We start from the raw sequence: 24535 nt of genomic DNA on the forward strand, positions 1-24535 counted from the left end.
TGCGGGCTCCGGGCGCGGGATGCTGGGTTCCGGGCTCCGGGCGGGGGATGCTGGGCTTCGGGCTCCAGGCTCGGGATGCTGGGCTCGGGGATCAGGGTGCTGGGCTTGGGGCTCCGGGCGCAGGGCAGCCCATCGATGAGGACGCGCCTACGCGGCGCCGTCCCGCCCTCCCCTCACCGTCAGCCCCGGCCGCCCCACCAGGGACTCCCGTCGCCTGGGCCGGGCGCCCCCGCGGCTCCTGACCAATCGGCAGGCGCGGCCGCCGGGCCTCGAGCCGCCATTGGCGGGCGGCGCCGTGGTGCGAGGTGGTGCGGTGGGGCCGCCGGCCGAGGGCGAGCTGGAGGCGGTTGTTAGGGCGACCGTTCGTGACGTGCGCCGTGCCGCCGGCGGCGCCCGCCGATTGGCCGCGCGATCGGACGATCCTCTCCGATTGGCCGCGGCCCGTGCGCGGCGGGCGTGCGTCACCGAGGGCTGCTTCCGCCCCGCGCCTTGGTGGATTGAGACGGGCGGAGCGCGGCGCCCGGCTACAAGGCCCTCGGTGAGATCGTGAGGTGAGACTCGGGGCGGCCTCGGGGGCTCTTGAGCTGCGACCCCGGGCGGGGGACCGGAGGGAGGCGGGCTGGGGGTGCGGGGAGCCGCGCCCACGGAGACACCCACGGGACCTCCAGTGCCCAGGCGCCCCCCGGCCTCGGGTTTCCGTCGCGGGGGCAGCTTCCTCCGCCCTGGGCTTCCCGCTTTCCTGCCCCGCGGAGTCAGCCCCGGACCCTCACCGGAACTGTGGCCGCCGTGCTCGGTCGGTGACTGGAGCTCCACTTTCTTAGTTTGTTTGCTTTTAAATCTAAAAGTAGCAGTTTGATGCGGCTCCACCTATCGTCGCCTTTGTCAGAGAACTCGGGGTTCGGAGATGGCTGCGAAGTGCAAGTGGGGAGCTTATGACAGAACCGGGGGCAGTAAATTTGGGGTGAAGGGTGACGTGGTTCCTACCTTGGAGGAGAGTTGGTTTGGGATACCTGGCAGGTGGACCCCGCGGTTCTTCTGAGCAACTTGTGCAATGTTTGCTACAGACTTCAGTCTCACCCAGCAGGGCTAGCTGCCTGTCGGCCCTCGCTGCTGGAAGTTTTACTGCAGCATGGTATAAAAAACGTTTGGGATTTGCATGAGGCCTCCTCAGCCTGCTGCTCAAGGTGGAAGATTCTGTGGCATGAATAATCACAGACAAATGAGCTTGTAATTATGATTACTTGGACACACCTTTGCTGAGGTGACTTTGTATTTTCAAATAGGTGTGGTTCTCTGTGTCTGGGGTGGCTCATAGAGTTGTGTGTAAATTTTCCCCAAATGTTGCAAAGAAGACTTTATTCCTAGGGGGAAAAAATATGGCAGGATTGACAATGCCACTGTGACAGCTTTCTGAGGGCGACATGTCATTTGATGTTATTTATGTGAAGCCTGGGTTCCTTTTTGGCAGCAGTTTAGACTTTAATTGAATTAGCTTTTTAATAAGTGATGAATACTGACTGAGAAGGTTGACACGCTTTGTTACTTTTTTTGTGTGGTGTTGGGAGAGGTAGGAAGCATTTTGCCGTGAATGGTCAGAGAAACGGAGATCTTCCACCCCAGATACCTGCAGTAGCTGGGCTGGGGCCAAGAGGAAGCCAGGACTCAGCTGGGGTCTCCCTGCTGGGTTGTGATTCCCATGGTGCACTTCACAGGAAGCTCAGAGGAACTCAGCATCTGCAGCATCCCAAGCAGGAGGATGTTTCTTCTCCCCATGTTCCATTACAATATCCCTTGAATGCTGGGCTTCCTGCCATTAACTTGAGGACATGCACTGCTTCCTTTTCTAGATGCTGTTATAAAAAGGTGATCTTCCCTGCTTCTTGTCCCTTCGCATCCCACCCAGAGACCTGCAGGGGTCTGCAGTCTCCCTAGTCCAGGGAAAAGACATTTAAAAGTAAAAGATCATCTTTGGGTCTGTCTCAGATAGTCAATAGATGCATGTTACTATAGTTTAAGAATTTCAAGTAATGAAGCAGGAATTTGCCAATACTATATATGAGTGTGAAGTGTTGAAGGGAAAAATGATGACTAAGATTCAAGATGGAAGACTGGAAAGCACGAATAAGCACAGGCCGGTTGTGTGATGTTCATACCTCAGTGACCCACAATCCGCTTGATACTATGACTTGTAGTAAGAGATACTTGTTGCAGGAGGCCAGGGCACATACAGTGCAGTGGTTTCGTGAAATGTTTTCCAGGAACACTACCTACGTAGACTGCATATTTTATCAGACATTTTTATTTCATTCAAAAAGTTTGTTGCTACCTACGAAATTGCTTTCATGATTGAATCAAATGAAGGGTTGTGATCTATGATTTGAAAAGGTCTGGTGTGAAGATTTAATTCATTTATTGAAAAGGTGGAGTTACTGAGGAAGATCTTCCATTCCCTGATTCCTTCCCCAAGCTCTGGGGCCACCCTCCCCTTCCACCCTAGAAAGAGCGGCAGCAGTGAACTGGCTTGAAGTGGGTGAGCTCAAGAAATGCCGACCTTGCTGTGGCCCAACCATCCCCTTTTTCATAGTTTGTTGTCTTGTTACTTCCTGTCTTCAGTAGATGAATCAGTTTCTTAGTTATTACAGAATGTGAGATTTTGTTGGAATTCTTGCTATAATGGCAGGTTTTTTAACTCTTTTAGTTTGTTTTTATGTATAATTAGTGTGCTTTATTGTACACATTTCCATGTAAGAACTAAGACTTCCAAGTTCATTTGTGGAAGCCATTGGCTGTTTAAGGCTTTTCAAACCTCAATATCAGGTTATACTTGGCCAGCAAATACGGGGAGATTTCAGTGTGGTACTGCTTAGATCAGAATGTTCTGGAATAGGAGGAGCTTGAAAAGATTCAGGAAAGTATGTAGATGATGAAGAAACAATGTTTTGCATCAGAGTAAGCTTATCTTTAATTCTGTTTCTGCAGGAACCCTTGAAGGGTTAGAGTTCTGTTTTGGAAGGCTCTTGAGCCAGTGATCTAGTCCCCCCAGTCTGATCTGCGTTTCACACCTGATGCTTTCCTGCTGCTCTTCAGCTGCAAAGCTAAGAAGAAAAGAATTACCAGAGGACGATTATTGTCCTTTAAAAAAAAAAAAAGAATTTAAATCAACAAAAGAAATTTAAAAAAAAAAAGAATTTAAACATTTATTTAAAAGTCCTGTTTGCCTGGTATGGTAGCCTAGTGGCTGAAGTCCTCACCTTGCATGCACAGGGATCCCATATGGGCACTGGTTCTAATCCCGGCGATCCTGCTTCCCATCCAGCTCCCTGCTTGTGTCATTTTGAAAGCAGTGGAGGACAGTCCAAAGCGTTGGGACCCTGAACCCATGTGGGAGACCCCGAAGAAGACCCTGGCTCCTGGCTTCGGATTGGCTAAGCTCTGGCTGTTGTGGCCACGTGAGGAGTGAATCAGCAGATGGAATATTTTCCTCTCTGTGTATCTGACTTTCCAATAAAAATAAAATGAACCTTTTTAAAAAAAAGAGTTCTGGGACAGATGGGGTCCAAGTTCTAAAACTTGGAGGAAATAAAGAGCCACTCTGTTGAAAAAAAAAAAAAAAAAGAGTTCAACAGAGAAGGGGAAGATGGATCTCCCACCCGCTGGCTTATTCCCCAAACTGCTGTACTGGTTGAGGTTGGGCTAACAGAGCTTCATGCAGGGGCTGAGGGGTCAGGCCATCTTGCCCTGCTCTCAGGCACCTCAGCAGCAGCTGGATGGTAGTGGAACAGTGGGGCCTGTGGGAGCGGTGCTGCACCCCTGGGAGCCTCAGTGCTGGCCTGTTACCCTCTCTAAGAGAAGACCGTCTGGAGACAGCAGCACCAAGGGTTATTGAATGTCATTTTCTGGTGACATAGACATAAGATAGTGTAATATTTTCTGCCTGTGAGGAGCATACAGACTAACAGAGTTTATTCGACAAGTAGATTCTTTGATATTTACCTTTCCTGGAACCAGAATGTGGCTGGCATGACGAGGTCCTTGTGTATTTCATATCCCTGAAAAAAGAAGTGTGATCAACTGCTTCTCATTTTTTTGTTCCTTATTGTTTGCCTTTTTAGCTCAGATAATAACAGGGGTTGCATTTGTTTACTTGATATTAAATGTCTGATTTTTAAAAATTGATTGCCTTTAAATTGGCTGCCAGGAAGTAATCAAGGGTTTTAAGTGTTTTAGTAAAGAGTAGTGGTCTTCTTAATTTCATAATTATTTTCTGGTATCGGAAGGGACACTATCAGATAGTCGTGTGTGCAGAACACTTATACACACACAGCAGGATATACAGTGTACTTGTCTCTAGTGTATGTCCATGAAACATTGTGAGCCCTATGTACTAAGTATTCATATTTGGTGTTCCTTGCAGGATCCTAGGATTCTGGAACCACAATGCTTTCAAGACTGTTTCGCATGCATGGCCTCCTGGTGGCTTCCCATCCCTGGGAAGTTATAGTGGGGACCGTGACACTGACCATCTGTATGATGTCTATGAACATGTTCACTGGTAATGATAAGATCTGTGGTTGGAATTATGAGTGTCCAAAGTTTGAAGAGGTAAGTGAAACTAACTTGATATTAATTAAATTCCATTGGTTTTCAGTTTCTAAAGACTCTCCTTAAAAAAAGTATCTTCTTTTAGAGACATATATGTTTTTAATATTTTTATTAGAAAGGCAGATTTGGGCTCGGCAGCGTGGCCTAGTGGCTAAGGTCCTCGCCTTGATCCCATATGGCTGCTGGTTCTAATCCCGGTAGCTCCACTTCCTCTCTATCTCTCCTCCTCTCAGTATATCTGACTTTGTAATAAAAATAAAATAAATCTTTAAAAAAAAAAAAAAAAAAAAGAAAGGCAGATTTACAGAGAGGAGAGACAGAAAGATCTTCCATCTGCTGGTTCACTTCCCAAGTGGCCGCAAAGGCTGGAGCTGAGCCAATCCGAAGCCAGGAAGCAGGAGCCTCTTCCGGTCTCCCACGTGGGGCAGAGTCCCAAAGCTTTGGGCCGTCGTTGACTGCTTTCCCAGGCCACAAGCAGGGAGCTGTAAGGGAGGTAGAGCAGCGGGACAAGAACCTGTGCCCTTATGGGATCCTGGTGCATGCAAGAGGAGGACTTTAGCCACTAGCTTACCATGCCAGGCCCAGAGACATATAATTTTAAAAATAGATGATTAATCTGTTTTCCATCTGCTGATGCAGTCCCCGGATGGCTGCAGTGGCCAGGAAGCCAAGAGCTGGATCGGAAGCGAAGCGTCCGGGACTTGAACCAGTGCTCCTGAGGGATGCTGGTCCCACAGGCAACAGCTGCTTTTGCTGCGCCATAGCCCTGAGACAGAACATTTTTTTAAAATCATGGGAAATTTTTTGTTTTGGTATTCTTGAACTTGTATCCAGTTTCCATTTATTTATTTTAAAGTGTTTTTTTTAAGATTTATTTATTTTGATTGGAAAGGCAGATTGAGAGAGAGAAGGAAAGACAAAGATCTTCCATCTGCTGGATTCACTCCCCCAAAGGCTGCATTGGAGGAGCTGAGCCTATATGAAACCAGGAGCTTCTTTTGGTCTCCCAGAGTCCCAAGGACTTGGGCCATGCTCCACTGCTTTCCCAGGCCACAGGAAGGGAGCTGGATGGGAAGTGGAGCAGCTGGGACATGAACTGGTGCCCGTGTGGAATGCTGCACTTGGAGATGGAGGATTATGCAGTTGAGCCGTTGCGCTTGCCCTCCAAGTTTTCGTTTATTTACATGGTCTATAGATATGTTGGAAATACTATGGTCTTTTTTTTTTATTCATGTGAGTGTAATTGCCTTTATTTGAGAAACATCTTTTATGTGACTATTGGTTAATAATGAGTGTACTATATTGACCCAGTGGGTTGTGTAAAAGTTGGATTTAATTTTTGACTTCTGAGTGATATGTCTGATTTTATTGTGCCTCTAATAATACTCTTATCTGAAAGCTGGTACTTACAGAAGTTACTGTTTTTGATAGCTTATTGTAAGTTGTTTCTTTTCTCTTCCAATAGGATGTACTGAGCAGTGATATCATAATTCTGACCATAACACGATGCATAGCAATCCTGTACATTTACTTCCAGTTCCAGAATTTACGTCAGCTTGGATCAAAGTATATTTTGGGTAATGTTCTGATATATTTGATTTATTTGCGTACCATCAAATTTTTAATTTACTATGAAAATGAAGTAGTTCAAGTCATGTGTTTGGAAATATGTGTGTTGCTGAAAGTATCTTGCCTGCATCCGTGGTTTCCTTTCTTATTATTGCGCATCACACATCCTGAAATTTCAGACCTTGATGGAGCTAAAAAGAAATAGTACTATCATGAATGTTGCTTGGAACTGTGACGTTTTTCATGATGGAATTGTGTCATTTCAGGCATTGCTGGCCTCTTCACAATTTTCTCAAGTTTTGTATTCAGCACAGTTGTCATTCACTTTTTAGATAAAGAACTGACAGGCTTGAAGTGAGTATTAAAGCATAAAATACTTCTTGAGAATGTATTTTTTTTTTAAGAACTGTTCTCTCCTCGAAAGGCAGAGTCGCAGAATTTGGGGGATTTCTTTCACACGCCATTGGCTACCTATAGAAACAATAGCTTGGAATGTTGTCTTCATATTTAAAGATTTCTTAGGTCATACTGAGTATCCACTATGTGATAAGTTCTTTGTGTCTGATAATAGTTTATCTTCCCATGTCCTTGATGTTAAAATGAGCTGTGACTGAGGCTGGGTTGTGTCTGTGAACATCCGTAGTGTGTGATGCTCTGATGCAGTGGGCTGCTCTGTGGGGAGTTCTCCTTGGTAACAGCGCTGTGATAGATGTGTTCCTCAGGTTGCATTCTGAAGGAGTAAGACAGTTCTGTTTAGCACTGGTTAGAACAGTTACTGCCTGCTGACTCTTCAGAAAGTTTATCTAATGAGAAAAATTTGCTATGACACCTCCCCCCCCATAAATTCAAGGATACTTTTAAAAAGGAAGATTAGCAAATTACTGAAGTTTGTCAGGGTAGATAGGTTTACATTTCACACTCAGAATATTATGCTGAGGTTTTGTCAGGCCTAGATTGAGGACATTGGAGAAGGGTGGTCTGCAGGAAAGGTGCATGTGACAGGAGCTAGGAGGAGGAGTGCTGTGTGGGAGGGTCTGCCGAGCATCCCTGGCTATTCTGTTTTCTTTTCTAGTGAAGCTTTGCCCTTTTTCCTGCTTCTGATTGACCTCTCCAGAGCGAGTGCATTAGCCAAGTTTGCCCTTAGTTCCAACTCCCAGGTGAGTGTTCTGTAAGGCTGAGACAGACATGTGAGGAAGATTCTTGGCTTTAGATTTGTTTACATTCCGAGGAAAGGTTAATAGGGTATTTCTTCAGGAATTGTCCAGAATTTGACACTTAATATTTTAGTCATAAGACTTGTGTCCTAAGAATGGGCCCATTTACCACTAATAGCTTACACATATATACCACTAATAGTTACACATTCTAGTACCTAAGGAATTGTAATTGTCCTCATTTTCCTGGATGAAGGTTTTGGTTTTAGAAATTAGAAGGTGACTTTGGGATAAATACCTACTAAATAAAGCACAGCCTTACAGTTAGAGACAAAGAGAGCTCCCTCTACTAGTTCACTTTCCAAATTGCCACAATGACTGGGACTAGTCCTGGCTGAAGCCAGGAGCTAGAACTTCTTTGTTCTTTGTCTTCTGTTGCTTTCCCAGGCACGTTAGGGAGCTGGACTGGACGTGGAACAGCTGGAACTCTAACCACTGCCCTTATGGGATGCCAGTGCTGTAGGCAGTGCTAGCCCCTCCCTCATTCATCCATTTTTAAAGATATTTTCTAAATTTATTTAAAAGTCAAAGTGAGAGAGAGATGAGTTGATCAATCTTCTATCTGTTGATTTCAGTCCTCTTAACCCTGGTGCTGGACCAGGTTGAAGCTGGGACACAGGAACTCCATCCAGGTCTCCTGTGGATGGCACGGATTCACCTGCTGTCTCCCCAGTGCGTCAGTAGGGAGCTGGAACTGAAACCAGCACCCTGATATTGGGGTGTAGGCGTCCTCAGTGGCTAAAGCCTTTATTAACAAGGACATTTTTCCCCAGCTTACATTTTTATACATTTAAAGATCTAACTTTCTAAACTATCAGTGTCATAATTGTAAAAGAGCATATAGGATTATGTATTTGATGAATATTTGTGCTCATCTGAGCATGTTGAAAAGGAAGTGGTTTCCATGTTATAATGTAACATGATATCATACAGATTCTGCAGTGTGGCTCCCATCAGTGTCAATCAAAATATAAACTCTTGTCGGTATTAATTACGTAAGAGTTAAATGTAGGGATTAATTCACCACCTCAAAAGAGGAAAGCGGGGCAGATTGTTGTATAAGGAGATCCAACAGAACATGGGGAACGAGTATTAGGGAAGAGCTCTGTGTGTGAATTTCAGGAAACTGTGCGGGGTGGACACTCCCGTGAGAGGACCACCTGGGGTGCCTGCAGCTCACATCTGCTGAGTCCACCCACAAGGGAGAGCTGGGACCAAGCTCCCAGCACTTACTGGTCTGGGTGTTTGGGAGATGAACCAGTGGTTGTAACAGCTGTCTGTATGTCCTCTTTCAAATATATAAATTATTTGAAAATTGTCACAAAATAAACTTGCCTCTTAATTCTGTTTTGCATAAACTTTTTGAAGTATCATAAATGTTTTTTTTTTTTTAAAGATTTATTTTTATTAGAAAGTCAGATATACAGAGAGGAGGAGAGACAGAGAGGAAGATGATTCACTCCCCAAGTGAGCCGCAATGGGCCGGTGCACGCCGATCCGATGCCGGGAACCAGGAACCTCTTCCAGGTCTCCCATGTGGGTGCAGGGTCCCAATGCATTGGGCCGTCCTCAACTGCTTTCCCAGGCCAGAAGCAGGGAGCTGGATGGGAAGTGGAGCTGCCGGGATTCGAACCGGCACCCATATGGAATCCCGGGGCGTTTAAGGCGAGGACTTTAGCCGTTAGGCCACGCCGCTGGGCCCCATAAATGTTTTTCAAATTTTTTTTGACAGCTTCAGGGATTTGTTGTTAGATTTATTATATTCATTTGAAAGGCAGAGTTAGGGAGAGAGATATTATATTACTTGTATACTTTGTATTTTGAACACCTGTTAGTTTTAGCATATTGTGTATTTTATTCCTGGAATAAGTTAGATTTTACTATAACTATAGGAAGCTCTCAACTTTTTTGAAAGTTGTTTTGTACCATACCTGTGCTAATACGTTGGTCTGTGTTTTAGGATGAAGTCAGGGAAAATATTGCACGTGGAATGGCACTTTTAGGGCCCACGTTCACCCTGGATGCTCTTGTTGAATGTCTTGTGATTGGAGTTGGAACCATGTCAGGTGTGTAAGCAATTATCAGTGCATATAAAACTACGTAATTACAGAAGGGGTAGATGTTGGTCTGCATTGTTTATTCAGATATTCTTCAAAGTTTTTAATTGTATTATTGTGTGGACCCATTTGAGCTGATGTCTATTTTCTTTGGTGAAAGCTTAGCCGATTACTGATTTTCCACTCTGACCATTTTTTCTCCATCTTACGTTGTTTTGTCATTTGGTTTTATTTGTGTTCCTTTTTTTTTTTTTTTTGAAAATTTTTTAAAAGATTTATTTATTTATTTATTTATATTGTAAAGTCAGATATATACAGAGATGAGGACAGCAGAGAGAAATATCTTCCATCCAATGATTCACTACTCCCAAGGGACCACAACGACTGGTACTGCGCTAATCCGAAGCCAGGAGCCAGGAGCTTCCTCTGGGTCTCCCATGTGGGTGTAGGGTCCCAAGGCTTTGGACCATCCTCCACTGATTTCCCAGGCCACAAGCAGGGAGCTGGATGGGAAGCAGGGCTGCTGGGTTTAGAACTGGTGCCCATATGGGATCCCAAGCATGCAAGGCGAGGACTTTTTGCGCCGGGCCCAGTAAATAAATCTTTAAGTTATAAAAAAAAGGAACTGTGAAAAGAGGATTGCAAATGTATCTGATCATCAGTATGTGTTAGGTATCACCACTGTGCCTGTCATTGGGTTTTTGGAGACGGGCAAAGCAAACTCTCTGGCCCTGCAAGTCCCGCTGTGAGTCCCACTGTGGCTCCTGCTGTCCTCAGGGTAGTGTCACTTTAGGAGATGGCAGAGGTTTACTGTCCTTGTCTACCTACAAGAGTGCAGCAGCCAAGATCCCATACTTCGTGATTTACACTTTTTTTTTAAACCAGGAGTGCGCCAGCTTGAAATCATGTGCTGCTTTGGCTGCATGTCCGTTCTCGCCAACTACTTTGTGTTCATGACTTTCTTCCCTGCTTGCGTGTCCTTGGTGTTGGAGGTAAGAATGGTTCTGTTGGGCTGTGGTGAGGAGACATGGCTCGCTTAGGAGGCTGATCTTTCCTCACAGGAGTAACACTGACTCACTTTCTAGCTTTCCCGAGAAAGCCGCGAGGGTCGTCCAATTTGGCAGCTCAGCCATTTTGCCCGAGTGTTGGAAGAAGAAGAGAATAAGCCGAACCCTGTAACGCAGAGGGTCAAGATGATCATGGTGATGACCGTTTTCTTCTCCCTTCATTATCAGTTTTGGTATTTTTTAAATATTTTGGCTTTTTCTTCCTGTTTTGTCACTCGCAGTAACAAAGGTTAATAATTCATTGCACCTTGTTCCTTTTTTTTTATTCATGAATTACATTGTATTATGTGACACAGTTTCATAGGTACTGGGACTCCCCCCCACACCCTCCCCCCTTGTTCCCTTTTTTCTTCACTTGTTCTACATGCTTAGAAGATTCTGGCCTTAGTTCTCTCTGAGAATCTGTTCCCTGGGATACTGGTAGTCGCTCAGTAGTAACGGGGTCGTGGGTCTGTGTGGACATGCCAGGTTAGGGGAGGCCAGGGAAGATGGGTTCTTTGAGTTGCTATGGATGTGAAGTTGAAGTTGCCATGATTGGCAAAGGATTAATTAGATTTCATTTCAGTCCTTAGGCTTGGTTCTTGTTCATGCTCACAGTCGCTGGATAGCTGATCCTTCTCCTCAGAACAGCACAGCAGACAGTGCCAAGGTTTCTCTGGGGTTGGATGAAAATGTGTCCAAGAGGATTGAGCCAAGTGTCTCCCTCTGGCAGTTTTATCTCTCTAAGTAAGTCCATCTGCATTGTCATTCTGCAACATTCACAGACTTGGCTGGATATTTTGTGTTGGAATAACCAGTTTGCTTTCTTTTATTCAGAATGATCAGCATGGATATTGAACAAGTTATAACTCTGAGTTTAGCACTTCTTCTGGCTGTCAAGTATATCTTCTTTGAACAAGCAGAAACAGAATCTACACTGTCATTAAAAAACCCTATCACATCACCTGTAGTGGCCCAGAAGAAAGTTCCAGACAGTTGCTGTAGGCGTGAGCCCGTGCTGGTCAGGAATCACCAGAAATCCTATGCCGTGGAGGAAGAGGCAGGAGGAAACCAAGAAAGAAAAGGTAATTTCTTGTTTTTCGCCTTCACTTCTCCCATCGTCAAGTTGGCAGAAGGTTGAGGCTATGTTAAATGTGAGGTTTAAGATTGTGAGATTCCTTGCACTCTCTTGAACAGCTGAGGTTATAAAGCCCTTGGTGGCGGAAGCGGACCCCTCACACCGAGCTGTGTTTGTGGTGGGTGGCTCCTCTCTGCCTGATACCACCCTGGTGCTGGAGACACAGGAAGTGGAGATTGAACTTCCCCGGGAGCCTCGGCCCAATGAAGAGTGTCTGCAGATCCTTGGGAATGCAGAGGTGAGGACAGGCAAACAGCGCGGCGTTTCCTTACGGAAAGGAGAGAAACCCAGTACCCACTGCGTACTGAGTTCCAGGTGCTTTGCTATGTTGTGTTCGGCTGCTGGCTTCCTCCTCACACTCAGCTGGGTGGGAGGGGAAGATCCTGAGGCTGCAAGGAACTGGAGTCATTTCCTAAAGTAGTACACACTTCTTTATGATTGTAAAGATTTTGATTTTTTTTAATAGGAAAGGCAGATTGAGAGACAGAAAGATTTTTTGTCCACTGCTTCACTCCCCAAGTGGCTATAATGGCCAGAGCTAAACTGATCAAAGCCAGGAGCTTCTCCCAGGTCTCCCTCTCGGGTTTAGGCTCCCAAGGCTTTGGGTCATCCTCCACTGCTTTCCGAGGCCCCAGGCAGAGCTGGATGGGAAATGGAATGGCTGGGACATGAACCAACACCCATATGGGATCCTGACGTGTGCAAGGCGAGGGCTTTAGCCACTAGGCTACTGCACCAGGCTCTAAGAGGCCGATTTATATAGAGAAAAAATCTTCCATCTGATGGTTCGGTCCACCAATTGCCACAATGGGTGGGGCTGAACCAATGTGAAGCCAAGACCCAAGAACTTGTTTCAGGTCTTCCATGGCGGCGCAGGGGTCCACGGACTTGGGCTTCCCTCTGCTGCTGTCCCAGGCCATTAGCGGGGAGCTAGATCAAGGAAAATGCTGGTTATTTATGACTGTACTGATGTTCAGTGGCACTGGGGTAGCTGTGAATCCTCTCCTCAGGATGGCCGTGTCTTGTGCTGACTCTTGGTCCGTGGTTGGCCCCGTCGTCCCCTGGGAGATGTGCATGGAGCTCCCAGCTCAGCTGCGTCCTGGCGCACCCCTGACTGTCAAAGATCTATCTGCCCAGTAAATCAGCAGACAAGAGGTCTCTTTCTGCCTCCCTTTCACATGCATTTAAAATAAAAAGAGCACATATAATGGAAACAGTAGCTCCTAAAAATATGAAAAGATGGGCCTGGCATGGTAGCCTAGTGGCTGAAGTCCTCACCTTGCACGCACAGGGAGCCTATATGGGCACTGGTTCTAATCCCGGCAGCCCTGCTTCCCATCCAGCTCCCTGCTTGTGGCCTGGGAAAGCAGCGGAGAACGGCCCAAAACCTTGGGACCCTGCACCTGCATGGGAGACCCGGAAGAAGCTCCTGGCTCCTGGCTTCGGATTGGCTCAGCTCTGGCTGTTGCAGCCATTTTGGAAGTGAACCATTAGATGGAAGATCTTTCTATCTCCTTCTCTCCAAAAGTTTACCTCTCCAATGAAAAATAAGTCTTAAACAGTTGAGACAGAAAGAGAACTCCCCTCTGCTGTTTGACCGCCCAGATGGCTCTGATGGTTGGGCTGGCCTTAGGCTTGACGGGAGCTGGGAGAGCAAATGCAGGTCCACCATGTGGGTGACAGAGCCCCAACCGTGACGCATGCACCAGGTCTGCGCCAGCAGGAACCTGGGACAGGAGCCAGTCATCGAGCCCAGCACTCCCTCCCTGCTCTATCTGACTTGCAGGTTCTGTTCTTGTACTGTGAAAACTGCAGTTCATACTGTTACTTCATGTAACATTGCTTGCATTAAAAAACTAGCTCTAGAAAAAAGTTACACTTTCGGATTATTTGTGCTAAGTGGCTTGTGTACAGGGGAGGCTGAGTGCCATAGTCCTTGGCTGTCGCTGTCCTAACTCCCCTCCTTGGCTCTCCCCACTTCTTTAGAAAGGTGCAAAGTTCCTTAGTGATGCTGAGGTCATCCAGTTAGTCAACGCGAAGCACATCCCGGCCTACAAGCTGGAGACTCTGATGGAGACGCATGAACGAGGCGTATCCATCCGCCGGCAGTTACTCTCCAAAAAGCTTCCAGAGCCTTCTTCCCTCCAGCACCTACCCTACCGGGACTATAATTACTCCTTGGTACGTCATGGTTTTTTAAGTCTTTTAAAGAGTTATTAATAGTTTTTCTATATGTAGTTTCATTTTATGAAACATTTTCTTTTAAAATTTTACTGTAATTTTCTATTCTGCTTCAGATGTAGGCAGTAGAGATCTAACACGTTTTGGTGTTACAGTAATTCAAAGATTCTAGTTTTTTAAGTGCTTTTAGAGAATAAAGTTCTGTTGCTACATCTGAAGGGCTAGTGAGGACTCTGAACTTGAGTGTCTCAACACTCCCCCTTGGTTCTCCCTCTCCCCGTAGGTGATGGGCGCTTGCTGTGAGAACGTGATTGGCTATATGCCCATTCCTGTTGGAGTGGTGGGGCCTCTCTGCTTGGATGGCAAAGAATTTCAGGTTCCAATGGCAACGACAGAAGGATGTCTTGTGGCCAGCACTAACAGAGGCTGCAGGGCAATCTGTGTAAGTTGGAATGTATATACCGTAGACAAGTTGACAAGCAGGGATGTGGCACAAAGGATGCTTCTAGGCTAACTGGTCCCTCTGTAACAATGCCTCATAGCTTGGTGGAGGTGCCAGCAGTCGGGTCCTGGCAGACGGGATGACTCGAGGCCCTGTGGTGCGTCTTCCCCGTGCGTGTGACTCTGCAGAAGTGAAGGCCTGGCTCGAGACCCCTGAGGGGTTTGCAGTGATCAAGGAGGCTTTTGATAGCACCAGCAGGTCTGTGCATGTTTAAAGCACCATTACACACACACTTTAAATCCCTTCATTCAAGATGAGTACTATTTGTGCTTGGTTGGAAGTGGGGGAAGAGAAGCTTTGATTCTGACAGAGGGCGCCCCTGCCCCAACACACTCCAGATGCGGGCCGGTCAGCCTGCAGTAGGTTCCCAGGCTGAACCGGAGTGGTGTGCCTCCAAACCATAGCACATCCTGTTCCCTGCAGTCATGGTCAGTCTTCGAGCATTTGGGAATTGGAGTGTTCTTAAGTTTTCATACGTGGGCATGTTCAGAGGGTGTCAGTCGTTTGGTAACTAAACAGGACTGGAATGTCCATGGGATAGTGTTCACAAAGCTACCAACCTCCATACAGCTGTTACATAGGGTCCTGCTGCTTCTGGGCGGAAGGCAACCCACCTTTTCAGACTCTCCTTTAGCTCCCCGCTGCCAAGAAAGGCAGCTGTAGACACCCTGACTCCCACCGTCTGCAGCTTGCGGCAACCTCCCTAGGCCCAGGACACAAGGGCAAGAATGATTCAGAGTAGGATTTCCGTGTGGTAAATCTGCAAGAAAGGGTAAACTAATGAATGGGAATAGATCTCTTCTGTGTCCCAGGGGAATGGTGTCTTAGAGAATATAAGGTTTTCTAAGAAGGATGGAAGTATTACGCTTGATGGGTTTATTCTGGAAAAATTTGCAAAGAAGTGGAATTACAGAGTACACAAGAGTACATGCAGTAACATATTACTATACATGTTTGCTTTTTTAGATATATTTTTATTTGAAGGGCAGAGTTCCAGAGAGAGAAGGGTTGGGGGGTTTAACCCCCAAATGCCCGTAACAGCTAGAGCTGAATTGAGCTACTCTGAAGCCCAGAACCCAGAGTGTCTTACAGGTCTTCCACGTGGGTCCAGGAACCCAAGGATTTGAACCATCCTCTGCTGCTTTACCAGGCCATTAGCAGAGAGCTGGATTGGAAATAAAATAGCTGGGACTCAAACTGGCACCTCTGTGGTTATGGTGGCACTGCAGGTGGAACTTTGGCCCATGACACCATGGTACCTGCTGCTGCTGCTGGTTTTATGTGGACTTTCCTGTCAGGAAGGCGGCATGCAGGGGGGTGAGTGATACAGTCCAGTTGGTTACATTGTGTTAAACTGCTTGAGACACCTGTCTGCCATGTCTGAATGCTGGTCAGAGTTCTGACTACTACTTACTTCCAATGTAGCGCCCTAGTCTTGTGCTGGGCAGGCAGCAGAGTGCATGGGCCCCCACCACTCATGGAAGCCTGGATAAAGTTCTAGACTCCAGACTTTGGTCTGGCCTACCGTGGCTGATGCGGGTATTTAGGGAGTAAACCAGAAAACAGAAATTATGTCTGTTCCTCTGTCACTCTTTCAAATGTGAAGTGAAACAGTTAAAAGAAAATCGCTGATTGTGCATGTTCCCAGGTTTGCACGTCTGCAGAAACTCCATACAAGTATGGCTGGACGCAACCTTTACATCCGTTTCCAGTCCCGGACAGGGGATGCCATGGGCATGAACATGATCTCCAAGGTGAGCCTGGACAGACGCAGACCCTCAGAGACCACGTGGTCTATTTACGTGAGGGCCCAGACATGTCATTCAGGGAATGCAGGGGAGTGGAGAGCGGGAAGTTGTTAGGTAAAATTGAAAAATATCTGAAAATTAGTTGTACAGCAGTGAATGATCATGACACTAAAATAGGTTGGGACACTGAAGTGTGCATTTTACAATTAAAATGTTTCAATGCCATTACATTTTGCATTACTGAGGTTTGGACTGTCCCTGGAAGGGCTGTTTTACTATGTACTGTAAATCCTAGCATCTTTCCGACTTGCCTGTTTCTCTCCATAGGCTTTTAGACACCTGACTTCAATAACCAGAACTGGCTATTTATTATATGTTGATTGTAGGTTGAATGACTATTTTGCACTCTCATTGAGCTTACTTAGATGATTGTATTCTAATCCATAGTAACAAATACTTCATGCATTATAATATGCTGTTGATTATTGTCAACAGGGCACAGAGAAAGCGCTTTCAAAGCTTCAGGAATATTTCCCAGAGATGCAGATTCTGGCCGTCAGCGGTAACTACTGCACTGACAAGAAGCCTGCTGCCGTAAACTGGATAGAAGGAAGAGGAAAGACTGTGGTCTGTGAGGCAGTCATTCCTGCCAAGGTTGTCAGAGAAGTGAGTGACAACCTTGGATTTAGAAGTTGGAACCAGGAGTATTAACACTTTAAATGCAATTGGGCACACTGAATTGTATTTTCCATTAGTGATGATGTTTGTCTGTGTGTGGCATCCGTGTCAGGTGGCACTTGAAGGGACCTACCTCCCCTGCCTTCAATAGGCCTGAGGGAGATGTGAACTGCTCCTCTGTCCTGCAGGTGTTGAAGACCACCACCGAGGCCATGGTCGATGTCAACATCAACAAGAACCTGGTGGGCTCGGCCATGGCTGGGAGCATCGGGGGCTACAATGCCCACGCAGCCAACGTTGTCACTGCTATCTACATTGCTTGTGGGCAGGTGCGTGCTTGCGTCCACTCTGCCTCTCCCACACGGTCCTGGGCAAAGGTGACTAGTGTGTGTGCTTCCTTTCAGGATGCGGCACAGAATGTTGGTAGTTCAAACTGTATCACTCTCATGGAAGCCACTGGCCCAGCCAACGAGGACCTGTACATAAGCTGCACCATGCCGTCCATAGAAATAGGAACTGTGGGGGGCGGAACCAACCTCCTGCCTCAGCAGGCCTGTCTGCAGGTATGGCAGCCTTGTAGCTGACTGCTGCTCTTTTCCTGCTGCACACTTCACTTTGCTTGTCTCTTTTTATACCTGTTTCTCGTTTTCATTTTTCCCCACTGGCTTAACTTGGTTTGTCTGGTCAGGCATGTTCAGGCACACACCTAGCAACAAGGAAGGTTCATTTTGCTTGGAGCTACACTTGACGGTCATGAGCTGTAGCTGCAGTGTTAGTCCTGCTGCCACATACTGCCCATTGTAGTCTTACTCTCTTATGCGGTCTTGACTCAGTGAGCCTCGTGGTGTCTTTCTCTGCCTGTAGATGCTGGGTGTTCAGGGAGCCTGCAAGGACAGCCCTGGGGAGAACGCGCGGCAGCTCGCCCGGATTGTGTGTGGGACCGTAATGGCAGGGGAGCTGTCACTGATGGCAGCACTGGCAGCTGGGCATCTTGTCAGAAGTCACATGATTCACAACAGGTGAGACTTAGCATGTAGAATGCGGTCCTTGTATGGACTCCTCCGGGATGGTGGTCTAAGAACATTGTCGCTTTGTCTTTTCTGGTCACAGGTCAAAGATAAACTTACGAGACCTCCAGGGCCCTTGCACTGAGAAGGCAGCCTGAGCCGCCCAGCAGCTGGGACCGAGACTCCATGGGCACTGGGCTCCAAGGACTCACATAAAGTCTGTGAATTAAAAGTCTTGATGCAGTGTGTTGTTGAAGATGAGCGGCTGCTTGGTGTTGGGCTCTCGCAGAGGTTGGGGTCTTTCCCGCACAGAGCCCTCAGACGTGGAGCAGCGTGGGTGCCTTCCACGCTGGGTGCTTGGGAAGACATCTCCTTGGCTGTGGGGCCTGAGGCGTCACCGCAGCCTCTGCAAGAGAAGCCGGAGAAAGTGTTTCCTTGTCAGGAGCTGATGGTGATCGCCGTGAAGCTGCCCTCCTGCACCTCCATGGGCTGAAAATGGATTTTTAAATTATACTATAGATGACAAAACCCATGATTTTATAATTTATTAAGTCTTGAGTGGTAGAACTTTTAAAATGTAAAGAGCTACTACTACTATTTTTTTTTTTTTTTGTAAACTAATACCTCATTTGGTGCTGGTTGAATTTGATTTTGGGAGGAACTAACATGATGTTCTGAGAGGACGGCATCTGTGAGGGAAGGATTACCTCTTAGCTCCACCTTGAGCACTGGGCTGAGCAGTGCTGGGAGAGCCCACGCTAGCCCAGACCACCACTGGGAGGGTCTTGTGCGAGAGCTCTTGTCTTGCTTGGGCCTCACTTAGCAAGTCTGTGACACCTCATAACTCAGCACAGAAAGTTTTCTCAGAGAAAAATAGCATTTCTCTAAGCCAACTTTATTTAGCTGAAAGCATAGGTAGTTTTTTGTAAAAAAAAATAAATAAATAAAAACTGTATCTGTAAATGTTGTAATAAAGCTTCTGAAAGCTGGGAGTTTATTGAAAATGTTTAATAAAGAAAAATCAACTTGTACACTGAGAAAACGTTCTAGCTTGAGCCAGAAGATTTGCCTTGCTTTTGTGTTGTCCAGAATGCCAGAAGACAGGGAGGGTCAGCTGACAGACCCACTAGGCCTTGGTGACTGATGCCCATACTGGCCGCAGGAAAGCTCTTAGCTCCTGGTGGGATTGGAAGAGTCGCTAAATCTTAAAAAAAAAATTGTAAAAATAAAGAAGTGCTTTATTCATTCCTTGGAAGACAGCTGCAGAGTGCTGCGCAGGGCCCGGCCAAGGCCATGTCTGCAGAGCTGTGGACACGTTGCTGGCCAGCAGCAGGACTGGACCAGCTGCAGCTGCCACTCCCCAGCAGTGACCTTGCCTCGGCATGTCACAGACTGTAACTAGATTCTTTGTGCTCAATCCCTGTTTTGTATGCTTGTTACGTTGTATACATTTTGTTACAGAGTACTTTCTCCCAGCTGAGTAAATTATGAAGAGGAAGTTAACTTCTCCATCCGTTAGCCAGTGGCTTGGGGGTAGGCACCAGCCTTTGCCAGCGTTGCCTGCAGTGGGTGTGTGTGGAGGGGGGCACAGGACCACCGCATAATGGCAGGGTGGAGTTGTGTTTCCTGACACCAAGTGGGTTTGGTTATTTCAGGTTAACTATCCCCACCAGATGACTTTCAGAGACAAAGGCTGATGTGCTGCAACGACCAGGTAGAGGGAGGCCCGTAACTCCGCCTCACGTGTATGCGCAGCTGCTGAGGGAGGGGGATGAGCCATGGACAAGTAAGGATCCTTTGAGCTGTTCTTGCGTGACCCCTGTGCGCAGGACGGGCTGAGGTTATAGCCTGAAGGGAACACCACGTGGAAGGTTAAATCACAAAGGCTTCTGTAGTGGACAGGAAATTCAATTCTGCCATTTCTCAGACTGCTTCTGCTCTAGCTAGAAAAGGCATAGTTTTATTAGTGAACTTCTCCCAGTTGGTAAAGACAGCAGGCAGTCTATGTACAGGGAATCGGCAGAAGATGGCCAAGTGTGATGCCTCGCACAGAAAGCACTCCAGCTGCTGTGGGAGGTGTGGCCTGATGGGACAGTGTCAAATTCCGTTGGTTGAGGGTGGGCCAACCTCATCGCCCTAACAGCTTCACAGGTCCTGCTCTTGTTAACCCACAGTATTAGAAACATGTTCATGCACGTGTTGTGTATTCCTCAACAGCACCCGGGAGGGGGTGGTCTTGGTCCTAGCCTGGTATCTGATGAAGAGTGACAGTGAAATGCCACGTGCAGAGGGAGGATGAGCCCCCCCCCCGCCCACCTTGACCCTTGGGTCATGAACACCACTCCGTCAACCAGTAATAAAGCCCGGAGCCATGTCAGGCTCTGTGCTTTCTAACAGCTTGGAAGCGCAGAGTTCAACTGCTGGTTAATGAAACCTAACCAAGTAATCCTAGAGGTACAATAATTAGAAAAACTCTGGACTTGCTGTTCCTTACACTGCTAATTGCTGAACAACAAAGTCTGCAATCTTAAGTGTGGAAGGACAACCCCAGAGACATCTGGGACCACACCTGGTTTTTTAACACTATCCCTAAGAGCCAAATATGAACAATAAAATAACTTGGGCCCAGCAGAGTAGCCTAGTGGCTGAAGTCCTTGGCTTGCATGCACAGGGATCCCATATGGGTGCTGGTTCTAATGGGCACCGGTTCTTCCCATCCAGCTCCCTGCTTGTGGCCTGGGAAAGCAGTTGAGGTTGGCCCCAAAGCCTTGGGACCCTGCACCCACATGGGAGATCTGGAAGAATTTCCAAGTTCCTGCCTTTGGATCAGCACAGCTCTGGCCGTTGCGGTTGCTTGGGGAGTGAATCAATGCATGGAAGATCTTCCTCTGTATATCTGACTTTCCAATAAAAATAAATCTTAAAAAAGCAACAACTTAGGCCTGCCTGGCATGATGGCTAAGTGACTAGATCCTTACCTTGTAAGTGCTAGGATCCCATATGGATGCCAGTTTGTCCTAGCTTCCCCATTTCCCTTCCAGCTCTGCTTATGGTCTGGGAAGGCAGTTGAGGACAGCCCAAAGTCTTAGGATCCTGCACCGTGTGGGAGACCCAGAAGAAGCTCCTGATTTCCAGCTTGGGATCAGCTCAGCTCCAGCAGTTGCAGCCATTTGGGGAGTGAACCAGTGGATGGAAGATCTTTCTATCATCTCCATAAATCTGATCTGCCAATAAGAATAAATCTTAACAACAAAAAACCCCAGTAAGTTCCAAAAGGCCCCACTGTCCTTACCTCAACATTCCACTCTCCTGCGAAGTGGTGAATGCTGAATGGGGTCCTCTGTGTGTATCTGAACAGAGCACCAGCCATTCAGCCTGTTATAGCCTAGTGGGTGGGTTAGGGTAGGGTCTCTAACCACACGTGCAATAGAAACACTGAAGCCCCAGAGTTCCGGCCCTGCAGGGTCGGACAGGAACCTCTATCTACCTGCTCACTTCACAGTCTGCACGCAGCCTCCTCCTAGGGCTGTTCTGGACCCCCTCCTAGGACACTCAGGAAGGAGCAGCTGCCCGCCTCAGGCCATGGTCCCCTCTGCGGAGCCAGACGCCATTCCCCTCACTGCAAAGAGGCCCAGGCCAGTGGACTCCAAACCTTAACATACTGCACCCATCAGGAAAGTTGCTTGGGACCCAGACCTACTTCTTGGTGAATTACATTGACAATATGCACTACCACAACAAAAGATGAAATGACAAATTGCAGTTAAGTGCTGAAAACTTTCCCTCTACACTCTTGCAGTGAATCTCCTTGTTTCTTGCACAGGTCTCCTCAAGACCTGTTTGTCCTCTTAGGACAAGTGCCTATATGGTCCTCTGCACCTGCTGTGTGTCCACCCATGAACCAATCAGCCTGCAAGCTGAAAACAGCCACAGCAAGAAAAGGGGGTCAGGGCTGAAGGAGCCAGAAACTGGAAACTTTCACTCCAGCCCTGTAGCTGTGCCAACTGTCAGTTCATTCTTAGATGCCTGAGGCAGGGAACAATCTCCCATCTTGTTCACTGGACTGATGGGGCTGGAACACGATTTGGGGAACTGAGAACTCCATGTGGGTCTCCAACATGGGTGGCAGGGACCCAAGTACTTGAGGCATCCTCTGCTGCCCCAGGATCTGTATTGGTAGGGGGATGGGAATTGAACCCAGATACCCCAATATGAACACAACTGTCTTAACTGCTGGCTTCTGAGACTCAGTTCCCTGAAACACTGTGCCTGTCCTCTGAGGGACACATACACGGTATCAGTACCTCATAGAGTTGGAGACACAAGCTGATACACACCTCAGGCATTCAGATAGCAGCAAGCAGGCTGGCACCCACCACGGGCTCCGCGCAGCCCCTCAGCTGGCACCCACCACGGGCTCCCCGCAGCCCCTCAGCTGGCACCTACCATGGGTTCCCTGCAGCCCCTCAGCTGGCACCTACCACGGCCTCCCCGCAGCCCCTCAGCTGGCACCTACCACGGCCTCCCCACAGCCCCTCAGCTGGCACCTACCACGGCCTCCCCACAGCCCCTCAGCCTCCATCTCTCCTAGCTAGCATCTGCACATCTAGCGTGGCACAAGACCCTCTGCAGTGGAGACCTGCGGCCACACCACTGGTTTGCACCATCCCGGGGGGGGGAGTGTATTAGAATATCAAGCAGCATCTACCTGTGCTGGACTCATCTTTCACCTCCCTGCATTCTGCTTTCAAACATCCACCTGGTCCTCGGCTTCCACCCTGCCTGTGCCACAAGTGCCTTGCTGTCACCACCTACTCAATGTTTTGTGTTGCCTCAAGCAGGGCCTACCTGATGGGGGCAGCTGACAGAACTCACAAACACCGGAGTAGACGGCCAAGCCTGCACAAAAGAAAGGATGTGGCTGGGAAAGGCTGTGCATGTCGATGGAAGAACCAGCACTTCCTTTGGGTTCGGGGAGGTGCTGTTCCTCACTGGAGTAGTGTCTGCAGAACTGCGGCCAGGCAGGGAGGGAGGCAAGGAGAAACATGGATGAGGTCGGGACCCAGGGCAGGTCAGCAAGCAGGGGTTTGGTCAGCCCCCCCACCCCCCAGAGCAGGCAGGGAGGACAAGGGTGAAACCAGACCTGAGGGCAAGCAGGGGGGAAACATGGTGAAGCGGAACTGAGGGTGGGCAGGGGGAAGACAATGGGTGATGTCAGACCCCACCCCAATCCCCAGGGCCAGCAGGGAGGACATGAGTGAAACCAGGCCTGAGGGTGGGCAGGGCGATGACAGAGGTGAGGCCACACTAGTAGAAGAGGCCTTGGCTGACACCTTGAGGCCCAGTGGACCCGGTCTCTCCTGAGGATGGAACCATATTAGAACCTCCTTACCGGTGGCATGGTGGCACTGATTTAGAACCTTTTTACCACAGGCATGGCGGCAGACTTGGGGAATCCATTGCCTTCTTTGCTTGCTTCTTCATGTGACCAGTTGGAAAATCCATGCAATACCTGTTGTGGACTTGCTTACAGCTGTGTTTGACAAGCTCCCTTTCCCTACACTGGCGGACAAGAGGGCAGCTGAGGAAACAGACTGTGATAAAATCTCTGTAGGGACTCCCTTCCTCTGTGTGGGGGCTCTAAAGACCCAACACTGAAGCATGGGGTTAAGAACACAAGCGTCAGAGAGGGTCCTGCATGACAGCCTAGTGGCTGAAGTTCTCGCCTTGCATGTGTTGGGATCCCATATGGGTGCCGGTTTGTATCCCAGGTGCTCCACTTCCCTGCTTGTGGCCTGGGAAAGCAGTTGAGCAAGGCTCAAAGTCTTAGGACCCTGCACCCATATTGGCAACCCAAAGGAAGTTCCAGGCTCCTGGCTTCAGATCAGCTCAGCTCTGGCCGTTGTGGCCACTTGGGGGTGTGAACCAGCGGGTGAAAGATCCTTCTCTCTCTAAATCTGACTTTCCAATAAAAATATTTATATATAAAAAAGTGTTAGAGGAACAGCAGGCTAGACAGGAAAACCAGACCTGAGCAGGACTGGGTTCCTGGCCTGCTCCAGCCCACCCACCAGCTCCAACCTGCCTCCCAAGCATGGAGCGCAAGCACTGGCAGCATCCTCACTGTCGTTGACTAGTGTTCACAGCACCCGATGAAACATGTATACATCACTTCAAAGATCCTGAAAATCAGTTTTACTAAGCTCACAGAATTTAACCCAAGAGGATGAGGGGCCCAGGAGGCACAGCTTCTGTTAGGCTTCTCAAAGCCTACAGATGTGGGCACTTCACAGAACACACGTTCTAAGCAGGTGGCAGTACAAAGGTTCACCTGCTATACTCCTCAAAATGCAAAGAAACCCTGAGGACACCATTAGATGCCTCACTCACAGGACATACTCGATGGTCCAGCCTGAGGCCATGGCAGCCATGACCCTCCCCCACACTACCAGCAGGCAGGGAGCTGGCTGCTGTTCAGGGACACCTGATGACACGTACATGTCTGAACGTTAGAAGAGACCCACTCATGTTCTTCACAAACAGGGACTGAGCTGCAAACTCACACTTCCCAACTCATGGTGGTTCCAAGGCACAAACTTCTTCTTTAAAGATTTATTTTTATTGGAAAGTCAGATTTAGAGAGAACAGAGACAAAGATCTTCCAACTACTGGTTCACTCCCCAAATGGCCACAATGGCCAGAGCTGAGCTCATCTGAAGCCACAAGTCAGGAGCTTCTTCTGGGTTGCCAATGTGGGTGCAGGGTCCCAAGGCTTTGGGCCGTCCTCGACTGC

At 48.0% G+C, this 24535-nt stretch overlaps 1 protein-coding gene across 1 annotated transcript; it reads left to right on the forward strand.

Moving 5' to 3' along the window:
• The first annotated feature begins 403 nt into the window (after nucleotides 1–403).
• On the forward strand, nucleotides 404–19245 carry HMGCR (3-hydroxy-3-methylglutaryl-CoA reductase). Its single transcript, XM_004586246.4, has 20 exons — nucleotides 404–551; nucleotides 4415–4602; nucleotides 6068–6179; nucleotides 6438–6525; nucleotides 7244–7328; nucleotides 9346–9451; nucleotides 10328–10434; nucleotides 10528–10644; nucleotides 11075–11235; nucleotides 11326–11573; nucleotides 11686–11864; nucleotides 13613–13807; nucleotides 14091–14249; nucleotides 14350–14507; nucleotides 15958–16063; nucleotides 16553–16723; nucleotides 16924–17064; nucleotides 17140–17298; nucleotides 17600–17754; nucleotides 17846–19245. The coding sequence occupies exons 2-20, from the start codon at nucleotides 4438–4440 to the stop codon at nucleotides 17898–17900; spliced, it is 2667 nt and encodes an 888-aa protein (XP_004586303.2). The 5' UTR covers nucleotides 404–551; nucleotides 4415–4437; the 3' UTR covers nucleotides 17901–19245.
• The last annotated feature ends 5290 nt before the right edge of the window (nucleotides 19246–24535 follow it).

The sequence above is a fragment of the Ochotona princeps genome, chromosome 28 (assembly GCF_030435755.1).
Source record: "Ochotona princeps isolate mOchPri1 chromosome 28, mOchPri1.hap1, whole genome shotgun sequence".
NCBI classification, from domain to species: domain Eukaryota; kingdom Metazoa; phylum Chordata; class Mammalia; order Lagomorpha; family Ochotonidae; genus Ochotona; species Ochotona princeps.

Excerpts from the sequence above, each read along its gene's own strand:
- HMGCR (XM_004586246.4), top strand. The coding sequence starts at position 4,438 with ATGCTTTCAAGACTGTTTCGCATGCATGGCCTCCTGGTGGCTTCCCAT. Across the intron at positions 11,236-11,325 it reads TGGCAGTTTTATCTCTCTAA|AATGATCAGCATGGATATTG; the intron begins GTAAGTCCATCT and ends TCTTTTATTCAG. Across the intron at positions 11,865-13,612 it reads AGATCCTTGGGAATGCAGAG|AAAGGTGCAAAGTTCCTTAG; the intron begins GTGAGGACAGGC and ends CCACTTCTTTAG.